At 44.2% G+C, this 24,510-nt stretch overlaps 1 protein-coding gene across 1 annotated transcript in view; it reads right to left on the minus strand.

Annotated features, from left to right (window-relative positions):
• The window catches only part of IQGAP1 (IQ motif containing GTPase activating protein 1), a 236,125-nt gene that overhangs the window by 118,923 nt on the left and 92,692 nt on the right, over positions 1-24,510 (minus strand). Inside the window, exons 3-4 of the mRNA XM_078772909.1 lie at positions 5,619-5,775; positions 5,385-5,462 (exon numbers count right to left, since the gene is read on the minus strand). Of these exons, the coding sequence (XP_078629035.1) occupies positions 5,385-5,462; positions 5,619-5,775 (235 nt within the window). The remainder of the gene's footprint in view (positions 1-5,384; positions 5,463-5,618; positions 5,776-24,510) is intronic.

Genomic DNA, 24,510 nt, shown 5'->3' on the forward strand with positions numbered 1-24,510 from the left:
CCAGCTGCTCCTGGACTCTGCATCCTTCACTCCTGACAAGGTGGAGAAGTTTCTGTCAATCCTCGACTGATTCTGCAACTGGACCAGACGGCATCAGCCCACGGGTCCTAAAATCCTGCTCTGCCGCTCTATCTCACCCTCTCTTTTTTCTCTTCACCCTCTCTTTTGCTCAAGGTCATCTGCCATCAGTTTGGAAATCAGCCAACAGCACCACTTTACACAAAAAGGTGCAAAAAGAGATGCTTGCAACTACAGACCAATCAGCCTGCTCCCAACTATCAAAGTCATGGAATCCATCATTGCTTCAGATATCAAATCCTTCCTCTTCTCCAATGGCTTGATATCTGATCATCAATTTGGTTTCAGACCAGGTCACTCTATTCTGGACATGCTGCTTATGCTGTCTCAACAATGGATGGAGATCCTCAATGCCAAACAGGAAATCAGAGACGTCTCCCTTGACATATCACATGCCTTCGATACGGTCTGGCATCCCGCTCTGCTCACCAAACTCTCCTTATATGGTATCCATGGAAATCTCCACACATGGCTTGCGGACTTCCTCTCTGGTCGTAGTCAATGTGTGGCCCTGAATGGATTTCTCTCATCTCCCCTTCCTGTTCAGGCTGGAGTTCCCCAAGGCCTTGTGCTTGTTCTGGTCTTCATCAATAATCTCTCTGACGCTCTGGAAAATCCCCCATCTCTTTGCTGATGACTCCACTCTGCCGCTCCATTCGTCATCCCTCAGATCGGCAGTCTGCAGCCTCCTCGCTCTCTGCAGACCTGGACAAAATAAGACTGGTCAAACAAGTGGAACATGTCTTTCAATCCTGACAAATCTCACACTCTTAATTTGTCTCTGAAAAGAAAGACTGGACAACCCTCCCATCTACTTTCTGAACAATCCTCTCCAAGAAGTTCTGTCACTCAAGCTTTTGGGTCTGACTATCTGCCATTATCTTTCCTGGGAAAACCACATTTCCAAGCTGGCCTCCAAAGGGGGTCGCCGACTGGGCATCCTCCGTCGTGCGAAGTCCTTCCTTGGCAAATCTGAGCTCCTCACCACATACAAGGCTTTCATCCGCAGCTCAATGGAATACTGCTCTCCCCTCTGGGCTGGTGCTCCTGCCTCACACCTAGCTCGGCTTCATGCTATTGAAACCAAAGCTTTCAGAATCATTGGAATCTCCTGCAATGAAGCCGATTGTAAGGGCCTTTCACTCACTCACCGCATGCAGGTAGGTGGTCTTTCGGTCTTCTACCGACTCCTCTGCGGCCTAGCTCCCCCAGCTCTATCTGTGCTCTGTCCCCCAAATATTATTGCAGGTCACAGAAGATCTGCCAGAAACCCTCTTCTGGTGAAATTGCCAAAATAAAGACTCTCTGCTCACCTTCACTCTTTCATTCCTCTTTACTCCCACTGCTCCCTCCAGGTCTTTAAAACAGCTGTTCACCACCATCTCTTATCTTCCCCAATCCAATACCTTGATGTCTTCTACCCCTGTTAATTCACCCCAGATCCACTTTTTTTGAAATACTGACTTCTTTCCTGGAAGTCCTAGCAGTGTCCATGTGTTTTATACCTCTCAACACCCCCCTCCCACCGCCACCCTTCCCATGCCTCCTCCACCCTAAGCCATCTCCCTCCCACAGATCTCCCGATGTCCCTGTTCTCTGCTGTTGTACTTGTGTGCTTCCCTCTCTCTCCCCATCTTTTCTCCCGCTTCCTTTATTGAAGGTTTTGTGTGTCCGTTTTTTTTCTTTGTGATTAATGTTGGCTCTTACACGAGCCTCGATCTTGTATACAAAAAATATATATATATATATATTTTTCCCCATAATGAACCACTTATTTCTTTTCTTTCTCATCTGGGCAATATCTCAAGCACCTTTTGAGCTAGGAAGCTGATAATTGGACACAACAGTGTCGAGGTTATTTGTCTATAAAGGATTTTTTTGATTTACTGATTAATCAATTAATAGATCAATTATTTATTGAGTAGTGAATGAATCAATTAATTATTTAAATGTTTTCGATTATTCATGATTTTTCAAAAAGTTACAGCTTCGGATGAAACACTGGTGCTTTCGGTATGCCATTAGCCCATTGATTAAGAAATAGTTTTTTGATTTTAATTACACAATTAATCAATCAATTATTGTACACCTATCCCTCCCCATACTGTCTTTATATACTTTTATACCCCATATTTATACCCCATACTGTCATACTGTCTTTATTATACTTCTTTGTGCTGCACGGCGGCATCGCCGGGCGCCGGAAGCACCCCGGCAATGCCGCATGCTGAAGGATATGTTATTTATTTGGCATGGGGGCAGTGTACTTTGAACGTATTCGTGCTTGTTCTTTGCATTTTTAGATAACTTTGTGAATTCATCTCATACAAATAACCACATTATCAATATTTAGTTTTTCACAATATTTAGCAAGTTCTATATTTGATGTTGTATTCTTTCCAAGTTTTTTTTAAACCATTTATCAATACTCATTTATTTATGAGAAAGATATAATCCATTACCTGTTTTAGTTCGTTTAACACCTGCCTGTGCAATAGAAGAAAGCACATCTGCAACTAACAATCTCGCTTTATCAGGTAGACTTTCAAGCTTTTCAGCAAAATCTACAATTACACCACTTCCACTAATTTGTTTCTCGAACTCCTTGTTATGTCTTTCCAACTCTTTTTGAGCTTTTAGTTGTGCCTTCCCTTCGTTAACAGTTTTTACCGCTGCTGAAATACCACCTGTCAATGCTCCCACCGCACTTAAACCAGCAAATAAAGGAATTAGAAATGGAAGAAATCCTCCACTCGTTTCCCTTGTTGAATATTTCTTCAACATAGGTTTTGTCATTGTAATTTTAAGTGATCCAGTATTATTTAGTGTTTCCACCTGCTCTCTTGTGAGTAAAACATCAATTGTTACTGCTCCTTTTCTTTGAATTGTAATAACATTAATAATACAAGATAATAGTTTATTAGGATCGATTTGATTAATATATACTCCAGTTGGTTCTTTCCTACTCATTTATTTAAAAGAAAAATCTATGTGATATTAATCATAACACCATTATCTGTATTAATCTGTAATTCTGTTTCTTCCAAAAGCAAACAATATGTATTAACTTCTTCACTGTCTCCTCTTTCAATGTATAGGGAAGTATCCACTCTATTAGACTTTATAGTTTCCTTTTGAGAACTCGGATCAATTGTGTAGATTGAATAAAGTTATATAAACGGATCCATATCCAAAATGGGATCTTCATTACCGTTGCTTTCACACACCTTTTGGTAATTATTCACCTTCGCAATATCGTTATTTCATAGTTCACCTTAGTAATAGTTATTCAATTCACCGTAGCCACAGTAAATAGTTATTTCATCTTAGCATTATCACTCAATGCATTTTTCCTATCAGTACCATCATCTCCATCTGGTTTCTTTAAAATTAACTACAGGTACGTGGCTTTCTTTCCAGAACACCCAAATTCCACGTGTAAATGGTTTGGTTTAGTTTAACGCGTTGACACCACCTCTTCAGTTACGAAACATTTAGCGTTTTTTTTTTTTTTTTTAATCAAGTCTTCTATTCAATATCTCTTCCGTTTTAAGAATAGGAGTATATTCACTGATACACCAACACATTTCATCAATAACAAATTTATTCTGAGCAGTGAAAGCATTGGCAACACCAAAAAGCAATCCATTTTCATTATCATTGCTTTGTAGTTGAAATCTAATTTTAAGTCCATACAGAACTTTATCGTAATCACAAAATCCAAATATACCCTCAAGGGGAATTGCTATGGAAAAACAATTTTCTGCTTTATCATCGTTATACATTCCCTTTCTTCGATTATAACCAGGGTCTGCGTTTGTTCCCATTGCCATATCAGGAATAAAACCTTCAACAGCTCCCTTACCCATTCTATCACAAAACAAATATAGTGTACATTTCATCATTTCAGATGCAGCAGAGACGTAATCAACTGCTTCAACTTATTGTCGTTGCTTGACTAAAACGTGTATTGTGAAAGAGTTTGTTAAAAAGAAAAATGTTTTTTTTTGTAAGTGACTTTATTGTGTTGTCTATTCCCAAAGCTTGAAAGTGCCTTGACAACAAATGTATCGATTTGAGCCCTCATTGTCCAGATCCTGGTGAAGTGATGCAGTACATTATAACCAGGGTGTTTGCATGCAAGGGCTCTTTGGATTTGGGTAGAAGGGTTCCTTGTATTCGGGAGGAAGGGCCTCAGGATTGAGAATTCAATGGTTGTTGGACTGGTCCAGCCAACACCTGCCTCCCGGATCGGTAGCTGCTCTCACTCCTACGGTTATCCTGCCACCCCTATTCTCATTCTTGCCCGCACCCATCCCCACCCCACAAGCAATGCTGGGTATACCTGCTAGTAAATAAATAAATAAATAAATAAATAAACAAATAAATAAATAAATAAACTTGCGTTATAGACCCCCAAGTGAAGTGTTTACTTATAAACAACCTTGTCAGATCAGGGTGTTCTTCATCAATCAAACGATCAAATTAACAAACTATTTATATCTTTATGAGGAATACCCACCAACAAACCACAATGCAATTACAGCACCACACATGAGACTACAACCTACCTGGCACAGAAACCACCCTGAAGTCGGTTTCCATCTCAAGTGAACTCTATTTTCCTATTTTTTTCCCTTCCAGCATCTGCAGTGAATCTATACATTTTGAAACTCTTCTCTGATCGATTGGTGCATCCAATGGTAGAGCATCCTGTCATTTAAAAAAAATTAATGAGCTATCGACTATCTTCTGCTCATTCAATAAACGATTGATGGAAACAAAATGGTGCTCATGACCCACGTGACCAGAAACATCTGGGACACACCATGTCGCTACTCATAGTATATAGGGACTCGAGTCGGGAGAGTGCGGGACGGAGGACGGGAAACCCGGAGGGAGCGGGACGAAGAAGGGGAAGCCAGGAGGATGCGGGGGACAGGGGAGGGAATGGAAAACCAGGAGGATGCAGGATGAGGGACAGGAAGCCAGGAGGATGCAGGATGAGGGACGGGAAGCCGGGAGGGGAATCTGGGAGTGTGCAGGATGGAGGGAGGGGAAGCTCGAAGCGTGTGGGGTGGGTGGGAAGTCACAAAGGGGGAGATGAAGGGTTTGCAGAGTACACATTTTCACTCCACCACATACATGGCATTTGAACTTGGAATACCATCATCATGACCTATGTGATCAGGTATAAATGCCAAACGAGAGAAGTATTGACCAACTTGCAATTGCAGCAGGTGATAAATAAATCAGGTAATAATTAATATATGATGAAGTGCAGGTTGAGAGATGCAAAAGAATACCTTTGGAAGGCCGATTGCTTCCATGGCTCGCATCCACTTCACAGTGTTGTCAGTGTGTCTGTAGTGCAAGCCCATGGCCTGTAGAAAGTTCACTAAATAGTTTATGCAATATGACAAAAGCCACTAATTTGTGGATTAACAAAGTTGAATTTATCATGATCCACCAAACCCCAAAAAGCAAGTAAAACCACAAACATTTACCAACACATCTGATGCTGCAAATTGCATCCATACCTTGTAGCGCGTTTGTTCCTTATCGTAAATCTTCTTCTCGGTAACAACTTTGGGAGCAAAGAAGTGTGCCAGCTTGGCCAAGTAGACACCATTCATGAGACCTTCCTCTAGCTCTGTTGTTGGAGGAAGTTCCTCACAAAGACATGCCTCTATCCACCTGCAGCACAAACCACAGAAAGTTGATTAACACATGCAATAACTAGAACGGCACTCAGTGGAGAGCACACCCCCGCCTGGTTGGCCATATCACTCAATGGTGCAGAATCACTTAAACAATTATACTAGCCGGATCCAGATCCGAATCTTCACCAAAATTGAATAGATTCTTCCTCGTGACACACACACAACCTGTCCACAACCTTTTGAGATATCCTGCTACATATCGTTTTTGGCCCTATCTTCCAATGGTGAAGAATCGCTTAAAGAATTCTAGTAGCCGGATCCGAATCTGGATCTTCACCAAAATCGAATCATTTCATCCTTGTCACATACGCTACCTCTCTGCCAAATTTCGTCCGAATCTGTCCACAACTTGAGATATCTTGTTCACAATAGTTGGGCGGATATGTGACAAAATATCAAAAAGATGTTCACCGCTGGCAGGAAGCATAAAAATTGGTATACAAGGGTTTTAAGGTATGCTGAATTGAAATAGATGTGGAGACATTTGATAGGATCAACGTAACGTTCTCCAAAATGCGGTTTTGGGGGACGGGGTGTGTTTGCATTTTTTTTCCAATTTCGCACTATTCACGGTAGAAGGGTACAGTTGGTTCTTGGCCTGCCATCTTATTGTGGCTTCAATGATCATTTAGCAGCATACATTACTGGAATGGGTATATAAATACCTCTAATATGGTATATTACTTATCACATTGTGTTAGTTATCTCACTCTACATGGACTCTCAACCATAACTGGTGGCATCAACTGCACTGCGAAATGAGAAAAATTTCGATTTCTTTAAATGTGCCGCAATTTAATAAATTTCAAAATACACCTGCATGTATATTTATTCCAATCCATGCTAAATTGAATATCAGTCCCAAATAAGTAATATAGACAGTGTTTCTCTGGGAACATGTAGTGTTATGCGCTATGCTACTGGTAGTCGAAAATTGCAAAAAGACATATACTTTTTTTTCTCTTTTTGGAAGTTAGATGTGTGGGCAGTAATATACGTATGTATTCTGTTCAGAAAGTTGACAACAGACAGATATGGAAAGACTTCTTTAATTCACAAAAAGATGTAATATGCAACATAGTATAAGCATGAAATTTGGTAACAAACATACAGAGCCCTTGATCGCCTACTTGATCGCCTACATTTACCCACAATGTCAGTTTCTTGTTAATTTTCTAAATGCCTGAATATACACCATGGCTGCTCAAACATAGGCAACAATGTATGACAGGGGAATTTTAAGATACCAATTACTCTGTTACGCAAGTTATCGATATTTAGAAATACACCAGAAATAAAGCCTGTAATGAAATTGTATCTAAGTTGAACCCAGGTGTTATGCTCTCTCCAACCACTGAGAGATGCCTATAAGAACTCGGACGGCCATCGCTCCGGATCATTCCTGTGACATTTAATCTGTGACACGTAGACTCGAACGGTGCGTATATGTAGATGATCCAGGCTTGCTTGCACTGATTGATAATTGCTGAACTTTTCCTTGATTATATAATCCTGATATATTGCATGATCGTATTTTTACAGGATGTTGCCAGAGATCGAATTGTCATTAAACCTACTATTGGGACAATGTTGTGGATTTGACTTTCATAACAAAGCCAACCAGCTGAATTTCATAGAACCAGACAAAATAAAGTCTATGGTTAAACAGTCCACAAGTGCACCTCTATAAGTTATATGTCAAGGACAATACAACAACAACACAACAGGCATTTTAAAGGCCATTTTCCCTGCAAGAGCGGGGGTTAGTCTTGCGGTCCCCATGACAATCTTCTCCATTTTGCCCTATTTTCTGCATCTCTCCTTATTAGCCCCCTTGCCCGCATTTCTTCTTTGAACATATTTAGCCAAGTCTTTCTCGGTCTTCTACTTCCTTCTACATTCATTTCCATCACTCTTCTCAACCAGTCACTTTCATCCTTCCTCAACACATGACCAAACCATCTCAACCTGTTTCTCGTCACAGCATCAATCACAGGCTATATTCCCATCATCTTTCGCAATTCATCATTTGTCTTCCTCTCTCTCTCAACGATACTCTGCACATCCACCGAACCATTCGCATTTCCACCCTTTCCAGCCTTCGTTGCTGCTCTACGTTCATTACCCATGTCTCGCTCCCATAAATCATAACACTTCTCACACATGCAGCATACACCTTTCCCTTCAGCTTCAACGACACTCCCCTCATCATCAGCACGCCACTCAGTTCCCGAAACTTCTTCCATGCACATCTCACTCTAGCAACCGTTGCCGAGTCTGATCCACCTTCTCCATTCAGCATGTCTCCGAGGTAGCAAAATGTTTTCACACCTTCCAGCTTCACGCCGTCTCCAAGATCCAACTCAACATTTACTCCATCTGCAGCTCCCTCTGTGCACACCTTACATTTGAATGTAGCTGCCTGCCACACTGGTTAATGACCCTCTCAAACCACTACATTTTTGATGAACCCACTCAGCGCACATTGTACATTGAATGGAATTCACTCCGACACCCTTCCTGCACACAGCACATGGCCATACATATACCGATATATTATACCAATGTCAAGGACAATGTTAATTAATAAATAAAAAATTACATTAGTTGTAGATAACAAATGTACATGTTGTGTTATGTTATGATTGTGTGTTCTATAATAGACAGACCAATCTATTAATTGTATATACAACACAATGGACATGTAAATAAGATGTAAACCTCGAACAAGAACATTCTCAACCAATTCTCTGACATCATCAAAAATTAGTACCATGTTGAATGGCTGTCAAATGTCAAATGTCAAAAATGTCAAAAGTCAAATATCTCCACATCTATTTCAATTCAGCATACCTTAAAACCATTATATACCAATTTTTATGCTTCCTGCCAGAGGTGAACATCTTTTTCACATATCCGCCCAACTACAAAAAAAAAAACAAATGGACAAACGGACAGAGATTGGTGAAAACATAACCTCCATCGCATCCACCTTTGGTGGTGGAGGTAATAATGAAAACGAATGACTTCACTGAAAAGTATTCAATATTCATCCCCAACCAATAATGCCACATTTACATGAATTACAAATTATGTAGAAACAATATTATCAAATTAACTTTTTTATTCATAACTGAAGACATCAAATTAAATGCTGTTATAGTTGAAGGAGTTTACATGTCAGTAATACCTGCAGAAAACATGTACAAATCAAAATTCACTGGTTGCAAAAGTATTCAGCCCTTAAAGTCATTACTTGGTGGAAGCACCTTTTGCAGCAACAACTGCAACAAGTCGTTTTGGGTCAGTCTCAACCAGCTTTGCACAGTTATGACTGGGACCCAATCTGCCTAGCTTTGATACAACTCTACTTTCATCAGACACGTGACTCATGACACTTCTTCTTCTCCTTCTGCTTAAAATGTTTAAAATTCTGGCTGCCAGACCGTGCGATCGATCTCGTTGAAATTTTAAACATTTATTCCCCTTGACGACTAGATCATACTTGTAAAGATGACTTGAATAGGTTTGGCGGTTTCAGAGAAATACTTGTTCTTTATTTACTTTCCTTTGATCAAACATGGCTGCAAGACCATGTGAACGATGATATATTCAAAAACACTGGTATCCACAAGGTTTGGGGAATGTGTGTGTGAATTTTCCATTCCACCTATCCAGCCATTCTGGCGGAGTTGATTTTTAAAGGTTTAATCTTCAAAAAAATCATACCTGCCGACCATGCGACCTGAGGTTAAAATTTGCACTCTATATTTCCCAAGTCCTGGAGATCATGTGCATGAGGTTTCGCATCAATCTGGTCAACCGCTCTGGAGAAGTTGGATGTTAAAGTTTTTATGTTCAATCCAATATGGCTGCCGAACCACGTGACCTATGATGTCATTGACATACATTATTTTACATTGTTGCTTAGAATACAAGAAATTTCAAACTGTTCAGATACAGCATTGTACTTGTTGAATTATGACGTCATAATGGGCATACCGATGACATCATGGCGTCACTTATTCCCAATGCAGAGTTCTTTACAATGAGCCATGTTTCAATTTTCAATATTATTCCCTCCCACACTCCCCCCAACCCAATCGAGCGATTTTGGAGATAGAGGGCCAAAGTTTTTCGCCTTTTTAAAGATGATGTCCGCACCACGTGACCTATGATGTAAATTATAAAATCAAAAAAGAAAAATCTACATGAGCAAGCACATACTATGGTGAAAATTGTGTCAATCAGACCAATGGTTGCCAAGAAAATGAATTTAAAAGTGAAAAACCCCACAAAAAGCCATTTGGAATAATAATAATTATAAATAATCTGAACAAAAACAATAGTTATCCATCCTGGAAGGATGGGATCCCTGATAATAATATATATTGTTGTGTGACTACCCTTGAACACTTTACGGTAGCACGGAAGGCCAAGCGAGCTTTAACTCCGAAGCGTTCAGTTCAAATGGTAGAGAATACGTGTGAGGAAGCAAGAGGGAGGGTGCAGACAGGAGCCTTAACAGGTCAATCCCACCGGCAGTCCTCAAACCTGGAAAAAATAAACTCACACGAAACGGATTTAAAATGTCCAAAAATACCAGCTTTATCTATCTACTAGGGCATGCCCGTACTATATCTATATCTAAAATTATATCCCCCCCCCCCCTCTATTTACATGAAATGGTTTGGTCCATGAAATGTTTTGGTCCATTCGCAACGCCAAAGCGAACGGCGAACGCTTTACATGAAATGGTTTGGTTCATGAAATGTTTTGGTCCATTCGCAACGCCAAAGCGAACGGCGAACGGCTTGCGAGTACAGTGACAATCCCCCCGGGGTTTTAATTAGTTTTAAAACATCGTTTAACGCCAACATAGCGGCAACATAGTTTGCCAACGTGAAATAAATGAATACGCTCTCAAATGTGCCAAAAAAAAAAAAAAACGCTACCCGTACGCTCTACCCCGCCCGTACGCCCGTAAACAAAAAAAACAACGCTCTTCGCTTCCGCCCTTCGCTCTGACTGAATTGGGAGAAATAATGCGCATAAGAAATCGAGAAATTATTATTTTCTCCGGAAGAAATCGAATTACGTACCGTAATGGCGCACGCGCTGGGCTCAGCATCAGCTCGCTCTCACATCGGCCACGCCTACGCAATAACGCGTTCTGTGATTGGATGCCGGAAGTGCAGTCCTCACTGTCCGGAAGGTCGTATATCGCAGTTACGATGAATCGCAAATTCGTTTTTATTAGTTTTAAAACATAGTTTAACGCCAACATAGCGCCAACATAGTTTGCAAACGTGAAATAAATGAATACGCTCTCAAATGTGCCATCCGAGGCAGAGTGTGTTCGCCACGTTCGGCACACGCGATAGCTCGCTGCTCTCTGATTGGTTGAATCGTTTTTTGGACATAGCTCGGTAAGTAATTGTCCGATTAATATGAAACCTTGAAAAGGCACATCCTCGGGTCCCCAGCAATATACCTGGCAAGTTTCAAGTATATCGGACCCGTGGTTGTCGAGAAACAGCGGTCACAGACAAACAAACGTACAAACAAACAAACGTACAAACAAACAAACACACAGAGATTACTGGAATTATAGATAGATAATGCCAGTAATCTCTGTGTGTCTGTCTGTGACCGCTGTTTCTCGACAACCACGGGTCCGATATACTTTAAACTTGCCAGGTATATTGCTGGGGACCCGAGGATGTGCCTTTTCAAGGTTTCATATTAATCGGACAAGTAGTTACCGAGCTATGGCGATTTCTTTACCAAACTCCGCAAGCCGTTCGCTTTGGACCAAACCATTTCATGTAAATAGAGGGGGGGGATTGTCACCGTACTCGCAAGCCGTTCGCTTTGGACCAAACCATTTCATGTAAATAGAGGGGGGGGGATTGTCACCGTACTCGCAAGCCGTTCGCTTTGGACCAAACCATTTCATGTAAATAGAGGGGGGGGATTGTCACCGTACTCGCAAGCCGATACGATTCGATATATATATAGTACGGGCATGCCCTAGTTAAAAGAAATGCCGGTAATACAAAATAAAATAAATAGCACCGCAAAGCGGGCGTAACCCCTCAGCCCATGCATGGTGAAAGGAAGCATTGACGATAATTTATTTGAAGCGAAGTTGTATACCAAGTAGGATTTTGCAGTAAGATGGCTGCCGTGGCAGCCATATTGAAAATCGCAGCGAGCCCATTTTCGAAAAGAACCTTCCTCTACTCAACTCCAACACACACTGCAAGCATGGATTTAATCGGATAAGCGGTTCTGATCGAAATTGACGGAAACCAATTTCAAGATGGCTGCCATGGCGGCCATATTGAAAATCGCAGCCAGCCCATTTTCGAAAAGAACCTTCCTCTACTCAACCCCAACACACACTGCAAACATGGATTTAATCGGACACGCCGTTCTGCTCGAAATTGACGGAAACCAATTTCAAGATGGCTACCGTGGCGGCCATATTGAAAATTGCAGCGTGCCCATTTTCAAAAGGAACCTTCCTCTAGTCAACCCCAACACACACTGCAAAAATGAATTTAATCGGACAAGCCGTTCTCCTTGAAATTGACGGAAACCAAAAGTTGATGGACACCCGGACGACATTACCCCTTAGCCCATTGGGCTGAGGGGTGGAACGGTCAAATAAATTCCTAAATTGGGACGTCCCCACAACAGACTTGCACAGACAAAGAAAAAATAACGTTATAGAAAATAACTGTTTGTGGTTATTTAGTGCACTTAACTCTGATCACTGGTGGGGTCACATCAGTAATCGTCAGGCCCCGCGTGCGCAATTCGGATGCGGCTTCTGCCTTGGCAGGAAACAGGCCTTAGTACACCCTCGTTCACCAGACCGCGCCCGCTGGCGCGAAACAGGCCCTCCACACGAATCGAACGGGCCACGTGCTGCTCGCTCTTCCAGCCATGCCCGTCTTCGTTGTCTTTGGTGGGAAACTGCAGCCCTCGGTCCATGGCTCTGCCTCTGCACGTCGACCAGCAAGATCTCCGAACACGGCCGGTCCGATCGCTTCCTTGAGCGCCCCAGAGCAAGCACAACTGTTCGCTTTGACATCCAGAATGAGATGGGAAGATGTCCGCCTCTCCAACCACTTTTTACATGCCGCCCTGACGTCATCGGTCATGCTTCGCCAATCAGCGAGTTGCTTCTCACCAGTCCTCCTGTCAATCAAAACCCGAACAAATCACGACTCATTGGGGAGTGGCCTCGGCCTGCCCGACCTGTGCGTGATTCCAAAGTCAGGGTTGTCAGCGGCAGTGCTCAATGTCCTGGCTTCCGGTATGCTTTTTAATTAGTGCCATTAAATGTGCGATTCTAGCTCTACGTGTGGTGTATTGTCAAAAGGAACAAAGGACTAAATAGAGGTAACGACATACAAGGGATAATTTACCCATAATCCCGAAGCTAGTTAACATGCCCCACTCCTCGTAATGAGGAAGAAAATACACCTTTATCCGAACACACGGTCTACCGGATCCTTGCTTATTACATGGTGGTTCTTCTTCTTCATGACAATCGGAGCACACTAATCTATACAGTTCTACCTGGACTAAAGTAATCACTGCCTACCCCCTACAAATGTAACAATATATATGTATATATGTATATATATATATTTATATGTATATACAGTGCAAAGTATTCAGACCCCTTCACTTTTTTCACATTTTGTTATGTTCCAGCCTTATGCTGAAATCGTTTAAATTCATTTTTTCCCTCATCAATCTACACTCAATACCCCATAACGACAAAGAGAAAACAGGATTTTAGAAAGTTTTGCAAATTTATTAAAAAGAAAAAACTGAAATATCACATTGACATAAGTATTCAGACCCTTTGCTATGTGTTACGGATTCATCACTTCCGTTGTTGTGGTTTTCATCCACTTGAAACATTTCTGGTTCCATGTATTATTAATTATTGTGGTTTGAGGGAAATGACGGTTATTGTTGTCAAAAGGTAAAAAGGTTAATGTTTTAAATGAAACCGGAACCGGACGACGACGAAGCGGAAGGAGAAGAAAAGGGGGCGGAGCGAGAGAGGTCAGACAAGAAAGCCGAGTTGCTCCGGGTTCTGAAGCGAACGTTGGCGAGCAAGAGTCCCTAGCGAACTTTCGGGTTTCCGGGAAAGGAATTCCTGCGACCGAGTTGTCATCGCTGTGACTGATTATCCTGCATGTCAGGTTTTGCTATCGATTCAGGAGAGAATCATCGCCGTGCTGGTGCGCCACGAGACCAGGCCGTCGGCCATTTTGACTCGTGCAGGACTTGTGCTTCGCTCGCGGTTTCGTTTCTTTTCGAACATTTTCACCGCATTCAGACGTCGATCTGGGGCGTGTGTGTGACGTGGCTTTTGAAGGCTAATTCGTCCATACCCGAGGGTGTGATCTCTCAGTCGCCTGTAGGGCGCCTTTGGATTTCCCAGTCGCCTTGAGGGCGCCTTTGTACAGCTTCGGCTGTGTGACTGTTCTTGCCATCCGCACGGGATTCTGGTTTCGATTGGACCTCGTTCTCGCGATCGCTGGAGCGAATCAACTGTGGCTTGAAGCCGGGAATAAGAGACATTGGGGATTCTGGTTTCACTCACTTGGAGCACAGTGAGTTATATATTATAACACTGATGGTACCATCATAGAATATTGATTGTACTTTAACTTTTGATTCACATTATTGTTGTATGGTTATTCTTGTGTGATCTTAATACAATATTTGTTTGTGAGTAACAATTGGTGTGGCTTCACCATTGATCTTTGACATACAGAATAACACATTTTTCTGCTGTGACACCTCTCGGGGCTCGGAGATACACCGTCACCAGGGGGTCGGGGAGGAGCACGTAACATATGACACTTGAAATTTAGCTCAGGTGCCTCGCATTTCTCTTGATCATCTTTGAGATGTTTATACATTTGATTGGAGTCCACCTGTGATAAATTCAATTGATTGGACATGATTTGGAAAGGCACACACCTGTCTACGTAGTGTGTTCAAAAAGTATCCGACCTTTATTTTTCGTGCGTAAAAAAAAGAAGCTAGGGAGGCGTTGATTGGTGCACGTATGTTGGCGATCCTAATGCGCACGCTTGAATTTTTTCCCACCTGCAGAAGCTGTCATTCGACGGCATACCGCCGATGAGTGAGGACATGTAAGTGAGCGCCGTCGGATTTTCGTTTTTGACAAAATGATGGAAAAACTTGAACAACGCTACTGCATCAACTTTTGTGTTTCATCAAACTTGCTTCAAAACTGCAACTTGGTTTCTGGGTCGTACCCATAAACCCAGGACTCATCGCCAGTGATCACTGTGTTGAGGAAGCTGGGATCGCTGTTCACAGTCTCCAGCATGTCCTGTGCGATCTCCAAACGGAGTTGCTTCTGCTCAATCGTTAGCAGCTTTGGTACGAACTTCGCTGAGATTCTCCTGAAGCCCAAATCCTCCTTCATAATGGAATGAATGGTGTTGAATCTTGTGGATTGTTTCCACTTGGGAATCGCCAAGCTTTACACAAAATTTGATGCAGTAGCGTTGTTCAAGTTTTTCCGTCATTTTGTCAAAAACGAAAATCCGACGGCGCTCACTTACATGTCCTCACTCATCGGCGGTCTGCCGTCGAATGACAGCTTCTGCAGGTGGGAAAAAATTCACGTGTGCGCATTAGGATCGCCTACATACGTGCACCAATCAACGCCTCCCTAGCTTCTTTTTTTTTACCCACGAAAAATAAAGGTCGGATACTTTTTGAACACAGTAGTATATAAGGTCTCACAGCTGACAATGCATATCAGAGCAAAAACCAAGCCATGAGGTCGAAGGAACTGCCTGCAGAGCTCAGAGACAGGATTATGTCGAGGCACAGATCTGGGGAAGCCCCAAAAAAAATTCTGCTGCATTGAAGGTTCCCAAGAGCACAGTGGCCTCCATAATTCTTAAATGGAAGAAGTTTGGAACAACCAGGACTCTTCCTGGAGCTGGCCGCACGGCCAAACTGAGCAATTGGGGGAGAAGGCCTTGGTAAGAGAGGTGACGAAGGCCTTGGTAAGAGAGGTGACCAAGAACCCAATGGTCATTCTGGCTGAGCTCCAGAGATCCTGTGTGGAGAAGGGAGAAACGTCCAGAAGGACAACCATCATTGCAACACTCCACCGATCTGGGCTTTATGGCAGAGTGGACAAACGGAAGCCTCTTCTCACTGAAAGACACATGAAAGCCCGCTTGGAGTTTGCAAAAAAGCACCGAAAGGACTATCAGACTGTGAGAAACACGATTCTGTGGTCTGATGAAACCAAGATTGAACTGTTTGGCCTCAATTATAAGCGTCATGTCTGGAGGAAACCAGGCACCGCTCATCACCTGCCCAATACCATCCCATCGGTGAAGCATGGCGGTGGCAGCATCATGCTGTGGGGGTGTTTTTCAGCAGCAGGGACTGGGGGACTGGTCAGGGTTGAGGGAACAATGAACGGAGCAAAGTACAGAGATATCCTTCATGAAAACCTGAAACAGAGCGCTCAGGACGACAGACACAGACTCGGCCGAAGGTTCACCTTCCAACAGGAAAATGACCCTAAGCACATAGCCAAGGCAATGCAGGAGTGGCTTAGGGACAACTCTGTGAAGGTCCTTGAGTGGCCCAGCCAGAGCCCCGACTTGAACCCAATCGAACATCTCTGGAGAGACCTGAAAATGGCTGTCCACCGACGGTCCCCATCCAACCTGACAGAGCTTGAGAGGATCTGCAGAGAAGAATGGCAGAAAATCCCCAAATCCAGCTGTGCAAAGCTTGTCGCGTCATACCCAAGAAGACTCGAGGCTGTAATCGCTGCCAAAGGTGCTTCAACTAAGTACTGAGTTAAGGGTCTGAATACTTATGTCAATGTGATATTTCAGTTTTTTCTTTTTCACAAATTTGCAAAACTTTCTAAAATCCCGTTTTCTCTTTGTCATTATGGAGTATTGAGTGCAAATTGATGAGGGAAAAATGAATTTAAACGATTTCAGCATGAGGCTGCAACATAACAAAATGTGAAAAAAGTGAAGGGGTCTGAATACATTGTGAATGCACTGCACATATATGTACACGTACACGCACACCTGTTCTTAGTCAGATTTTTTTTTAAACAATGCAAAACAAGAAAGAGCAATCAGAGATTGCAAACCCTCGCCAGGATGTATTTTCAGTGGTTTTTAAGGCACCTCTTGTTTTATCTTGTTTTAAAACAAATATGGCGGCCGAACCACGTGACCGATGACGTCATTATTATTTTTTCTCCACTAATTTATTCCGAGATTATACTCAAGAAATTTCATCTTGATCGGATGAAGTTTTTTTTACTTGTCGAATTATGACATCATCATGTAGGCACCTATGACATCATCATCAAGATATTTTATTCCCCATGGAGAGTTCTTTACAATGAGCGATGTGTCAATTTTTTTCTATTCAGCGTTTTCGGAGATAGACGTGCAAAGTTTTTCAGTTTTCCCAAGGTGGCGGCCGAACCACGTGACCTATGCCGTCATAATTGTCATTAAAAAATTTCTACAGGTGGAGTTGCACCTATGGTGAAAATTCCCTATTAATAGGACCAACGGTTGCAGAGAAAATCATATTTATTCTGTGCGGACAAACAAACGGACTCAAATGCAATACCCTCTCATCAGGCGAGGGCAATAAGAACGCACAAAGGGAGTGTGCAAGCTCCTCGGCATGGATTGAGGAACCCTTTTAATAGAAGGAGGTTACGCATTGATGTACTCACTGTTGAGTAAAACATTGAAAAGGTCACAGAGATCACATGGGACGAGAAAATAAAAAGGAAGATACAATTCAAGATCACCAAGTCAAACAAAAACAAAAGACAACCAGTCAATGGTTCGCTGCATTTGCCAGAAACACTTGTAAAGTTAAGCGTTTGGTTGCCCAGAGAGCATGTGGGAAACGTGAGCACATCATGAACGTCGGTGAAACGCATTTCCGGAGAAAGTCTCTCGGCCGACTCCAGGGAGTGAGACGCTGCCAGAGCATTCCACCATCACCAGGCAACTTGGACTTATGAATTCTGGATGAGCAGCAAAAGAGTTCTATCGCTCATCGACCATTAACATCTGGAGCTGGCAGGACATCTTGGAGGCACGCACACTCACCTCTGCTTCACATCTGCTTCTGCACGCATTGCCTTGGTTTGGATCTGGGCCCGGCTACAAACCGGCATCTTGGCGCTGCCATGCACGACGACGCATCGATGTGCACCGCACATCAAAACAATGTTAAAATCCACAGGACCCGCCTGCCAGCACTGTTTGCTGGTCCATATTAAAAACCCCACAGTGGTTTTTTTTTCTCATAGTAGGTGAGTCATCGCAGGTGCTCTGCAAAATGCACGGTCCTTCGATCCTAATAATTGATCAAAAGTCTCCTTAATGGGTAAAAATTGTTCTGAGACAAAGAAGCATCGCAATGGTTAAACACCCAGCATTTCGTTTTCACAAAACCAAGTTCACAAAGCCAACTAAAAATAATAATTTAAGGGAATCTCTCCCCACCCCCTACCCCCACAATGCATATGTATATAAATTAAATAAAGAAGAAGAGTCATAAAAGGCAGAGACAATGACATCTAACATTCACAAACTACAAAATGGTAACGTCTGGCGACTACCTTATTGGGTGTTTTTGATACAAGTGCCAACTTCTCACGAGACCCATAGTTGACGCCCAAACATGGTCTCAGAATAGGTCGGGGTTGAGCCATTTGAAGAAAGATGACAGTACGGATACCCATTGCCCACATTTTGATTTTGCAAGCGAATCGTTGAGGAGAATAAATAAATATATAAAAACGACGAAAATATAAAAAAAATTTAAATTAAATACCCAACAATAAAACGAATGGCACAAAGTAGAAATAGTTACCCGCAAACTGCTTCCTGTACCCCATAATTTGACAGAGAATCATAATGTAGCTGAAAAAAAAAAACTACAAAGCATCTGAAAATGCAAAGCCCGTCCTCATCCGGTTTTTATTTTGTTTTGTTTTTTGTATACAGAATCGAGGCTTGTGTAACAGCCAACACAATGAACATGAAAACATGCACAGACACATAAAACGTACAATGAAGGGAGCGGGAGACGAGAACGGAGGGAGAAGGAAGTACACAAGCACAACAACAGTAGAGAACAGGGACATCGGGAGATCTGTGGAAGGTGGAGGGCTGGGGAAGGAGGGAAGGGTACACGGTTTAAAGCAAATGCACACTACGAGGAATTTCACAACTACGATTTCCAGGAAAGAAGTTGGGGTTTGGAAAGAGACGGATTTGGGGTGTTTTAACGGGGAGAAAAATATCAAGGTTTTTGACGGGTGAAGACAAGAAATGGTGGTGACTGACAGCAGTTTTAAACACCTGGAGGGAGGAGAGGGATTGAAGAGAGTGTGGGAGTTTGTTCCACAGGTGGGAGAAAAGAGGAATGGAAGAGTGAGGGTGAGCAGGGAGTCTTGATTTTGGCAGTTTCACCAGAAGAGGGTTGTTGGCAGATCTTGTGCGTCTTGCAGGAATATTTTGGGGACAGAGCACAGACAGAGTTGGGAGAGCACGGCCGGAGAGGAGTCGATAGAGGACAGAAAGACCACCAACCTGCATGCGGTGAGAGAGAGAGAGAAAGGCCCTCAGAATCAGCTTCATCACTGGAGATTCCAATGATTCTGAATGCTTTGCTTTCAACCGCATGAAGCAGAGTTAGATGTGAGGCAGGTAAACCGGCCCAGAGGGGAGAACAGTATTCCATTGAGATACAGATGAAATCCTTGTATGTGGTGAGGAGCTCAGGTGTGCCAAGGAAGGACTTCGCACGACGGACGAGGCCCAGTCGGCGACTGACTTTGGAGGCCACCTTGGAAATGTGGTTTTCCCAGGAAAGATCATGGCAGACAGTGAGACCCAAAAGCTTGAGTGACAGCACTTCTTGGAGAGGATTATTCAGAAAGTAGATGGGAGGGTTTTCCAGTCGGTCTTTTCGGAGAGACATTGGAAGAGTGTGCGATTTGTCAGGATTGAAAGACATGTTCCACTTGTTTGACCAGTCTGTGATTTTGTCCAGGTCTGCAGAGAGTGAGGAGGCTGCAGACTGCCGATCTGAGGGATGAGGAAAGGAGCGGCAGATAGTGGAGTCATCAGCAAAGAGATAGAGAAGATTTTCACGAGAGTCGAAGAGATCATTAATGAAGACCAGAAAAAGCACAGGACCCAGAACACTGCCGAAAGGAACTCCAGCCTTAGCAGGAAGGGGGCAATGAGAGGATTCCATTCACGGCCACACGTTGACTGTGACTGGTGAGGAAGTCCGCAAGCAATGCGTGGAGTTTTCCATGGATACCATAGGAGGAGAGTTTGGTGAGCAGAGCGGGGTGCCAGACCGTATCGAAGGCACGTGATATGTCAAGGGAGACAGCTCTGATTTCCTGTTTAGCATTGAGGACATCCATCCATTGTTGAGACAGCAGAAGCAACATGTCCAGAGTAGAATGACCTGGTCTGAATCAAAATTGATGATCAGAGATCAAGCCATGGAAGAAGAGGAAGGTTTTGATATCCGAAGCAATGATGGATTCCATGACTTTGCTGATAATTGGGAGCAGTCTGACAGGTCTGTCGTTGCAAGGATCTGTTTTTGCACCTTTTTTGTGTAAAGCGGTAATGTTTGCTGATTTCCAAGATGCTGGCAGATGACCTTGAGCAAAAGAGAAGGTGAAAAGAACAGAGAGAGGGTGAGATAGAGCGGCAGAGCAGGATTTTAGGACCCGTGGGCTGATGCCGCCTGGTCCAGTTGCAGAATCAGAGTCGAGGTTTGACAAAAACTTCTCCAGCTTGTCAGGAGAGAAGGACACAGAGTCCAGGAGCAGTTGGGTTCGACTGGGAAAGGTGGGAACAGAGAGAGATGGGTTTGGGACACAAGACTTTGAGGCAAACACAGAGTTGAGGCATTCGGCTTTGTCACGTGCGTGTCAACTGTGTAGCCATTTGAGGCAAGGGAGGGGATGCAGGGGGAACAAACACCAGAAACGGATTTGACCAGACGCCACCAGTATTTGGAGGGAGACAGGTTTGAGAGTTCAATCTTGAATGTGGAGAGATGGTGCTTCCTGGCACTCCTGAGGGTAGACAAACACTTGTTCCGAGCTTGGTGGAAGGAACTGAGATTGCCTTCAGTTGGATTTGCCTTCCAAGAGGCAAAGGCAAGTTGTTTCAGGGCAACTGCCTCACCACAAGATTCAGTGTACCATGGACGGGAGGAGGGGTAAGACAACTGAAGACGAGATGGGATAAATCTGTGCATGAGAAAGAGAGAGCAGTTTGCTTTGGAAGAATTCCCAGGAAGAATTGATGTCAGAGGCAGTAGAGATGGGAGACCAGTCCAGATGATTGATGGCTGCTTGCAGACCGTGCCAGTCAGCCTGAGTGAAATGCCAGACTCGTCGGCGCTGAGGAGTCTCTCTGAGAATGGCCAGAGAGATGTCCACTTTGACAAGCACATGATCAGAAGAACCGATTGGAGCAGTAGAAGAGCAGCAGACATTTGCAGGGAAGTTTGTCATGACCAAGTCTAGAAGAGAAGATACTCCATTGACTAAGATCCGGGTCGGGAAATTGACAGATTGTGTCAGACCCAATGAGTCGCAGAAGTCCTTTGCTGAGGTGCCATGGCTGGTGAGGGAGGAACCCACACCCAGCCAGCTGGCATGATGACAGTTGAGGTCGCCACATATGAGGAAGAGAGAGTTTGGATGAGTTGATAGAAGTTGGTCCATGTTGTCCTACAACAACAACAACAACATGCATTTTAAGGCCATTTTCCCTGCTAGAGCAGGGGTTAGCCTTGCGGTCCCCATGACAATCTTCTCCATTTTGCCCTATTTTCTGCATCTCTCCTTGTTAACCCCCTTGTCCGCATTTCTTCTTCCACCATCTTTAGCCAAGTCTTTCTCGGTCTTCCCCGTCCTCTACTTCCTTCTACATTAATTTCCATCACTCTTCTCAACCAGTCACTTTCATCCTTCCTCAACACATGACCAAACCATCTCAACCTGTTCCTCTTCACAGTATCAATCACAGGCAATATTCCCATCATCTTTCGCAATTCATCATTTGTCTTCCTCTCTCTCAACGCTACTCCGCACATCCATCAAACCATTCGCATTTCCACCCTTTCCAGCCTTCGTTGCTGCTCTACGTTCATTACCCATGTCTCACTCCCATAAATCATAACACTTCTCACACATGCAGCATACACCTTTCCCTTCAGCTTCAGCAACACTCTCCTCCTCATCAGCATGCCACTCAGTTCCCGAAACTTCTTCCATGCACATCTCACTCGAGGAACCGTTGCCGAGTCTGATCCACCTTCTCCATTCAGCATGTCTCCGAGGTAGCAAAATGTTTTCACACCTTCCAGCTTCACGCCGTCTCCAAGATCCAACTCAACATTTCCTCCATCTGCAGCTCCCTCTGTGCACACCTTACATTTGAATGTAGCTGCCACACTGGTAAATGACCCTCTCAGACAACTACATTTTTGATGAACCCACTCAGCGCACATTGTACATTGAATGGAGTTGACTCCGACACCCTTCCTGCACACAGCACACGGCCACTTCCCAGTTCTTTCCACCTCACCACATGCTTTACCACTTGCCATCACCTTCGTCTTTCCGATATTCACCTTCAGACCTTTTGTCTCCATACATTCCTTCCACTTGTTCATCTTTTCCTTCAATCCATCCATACTTTCCGCAATCAACACCAGATCATCTGCATACAACTCCCATGGTAAACCCTCCTTTACGTTCTGAGCCAGCACCTCCATCACAGCTACAAATAGTAGTGGACTTAGTACCGACCCCTGATGCACTCTAACCTTCACCTCAAACTCACCACTGTTCCCATCCTTTGTCCTTACAGCTGTGCGCGCTCTTTTGTACATTGCCATCACTACTCTGATCAACCATTCCTCCACTCCTAACTTCCTCAATGCCCATGTCAATACTTTGCGTGGAACCCTATTGAATGCTTTCTCCAGATCAACAAACCCAAAAAACAACTTCTTCCTCTTCTCCATGTACTTCTCCTGCAACTGCCTCACAATGAAAAGCGCATCTGTCGTTCCTCTTCCTGGCATAAATCCAAACTGCATTTTGTCGATCTTCACTTTCTTCCTTATCCACCTCTCCAACACCCTTTCCAATACCTTCATTCCATGCTCCAATAACTTTATCGCTCGGTACGAGCCACACTCCAGAGGGTCACCTTTCCCCTTGTATGGAGGGACGACGGTGCTCAGTTCCCAATCCACTGGAATGCGGCCTTCTTTCACCACCAGATTACAGATCTCTGTCATTCTCTTCACACCCCAACTTCCTGCTGCCTTCAACATATCTCCCTGTCCTACAGTGAAATGTAAATGGAGTCATCACTGTTTGGAGGATGGTACAGAACACATATGAACAAAAGGTGGGAGCGGAGAGGAAGCCGTAGCCAGAGGTACTCCTGGGGGTAGGGTGGAGAGAGGGCAGTGCAAGGAGAGTGAGGAAGAGAGTTTTTGATAAAGATAGCCACCCCACCACCAGGACGAGGCTCAGGTCTATCAGACCGGAGGAGGGAGTAACCAGGAAGAGATATTAAGGAGTCAGAGACATCTTGAAGGAGGAAAGTTTCTGTTAAGCAGATCAAGTCTGGATTGTCAGAAGCAACCTGAATGTTGAGATCACTCAGGTTTGAGCGAAGGCCCCGGTCCATACCGTTAATGAGGAGAGAGGGGGAGCATAGGGTGCAGGACAGGGGAGGGGAGGGGTAGGGTCAGATGAAGGATTAGAGGGGGAGGTAGGGAGAGCAGTTGATAGTGTGTCAGAGATTACAGAAGAGTTACAAGAGAGGGAAGGATGAGGAGGACGAAAGGTTTGATGGTGATGGGATGAGGCACAGTGAGGGGTTGTTTGAGGGGGGGCAGAGGAAAGTAGAAGGTTGGGGGAGGTGGAGGTATGAGACAGAAGGGAGACGAAGTGGGGAGGAGGCAGCTTTGAGGAGGAGGTGAGAGGGGGGAGAATTTGGGAGGGATGGTTGGGGGGGAGATTTGCAGGGGAGGGGTGGGGGGGAGTTTTGAATGTGAGGGGAAAGGGGGGAGTTTAGGAGGGGAGGGGCAAGGGGGGAGTTTAGGAGGGTAGGGGCAAGGGGGGAGATTTGGAGGGGAGGGGCAAGGGGGGAGATTTGGAGGGGAGGGGAAAGGGGGGAGATTTGGAGGGGAGGAGCAAGGGTGGAGTTTAGGAGGGGAGGAGCAAATGGGGGAGTTTCAGAGGGGAGGGGCAAGCAGGGAGATTTGGAGGGGAGGGGAAAGGGGGGAGATTTGGAGGGGAGGGGCAAGGGGGGAGTTTACGAGGGGAGGAGCAAACAGGGGAGTTTAGGAGGGGAGGGGCAAGGAGGGAGATTTGGAGGGGAGGGGCAAGGGGGGAGATTTGGAGGGGAGGGGCAAGGGGGGAGATTTGGAGGGGAGGGGAAGGGGGGGAGATTTGGAAGGGAAGGGCAAGGGGAGAGTTTATGAGGGGAGGAGCAAATGGGGGAGTTTCAGAGGGGAGGGGCAAGCAGGGAGATTTGGAGGGGAGAGGCAAAGG

This window comes from Myxine glutinosa, chromosome 2 (genome assembly GCF_964187855.1).
Source record: "Myxine glutinosa chromosome 2, kmMyxGlut1.1, whole genome shotgun sequence".
In the NCBI taxonomy this organism is placed as follows: domain Eukaryota; kingdom Metazoa; phylum Chordata; class Myxini; order Myxiniformes; family Myxinidae; genus Myxine; species Myxine glutinosa.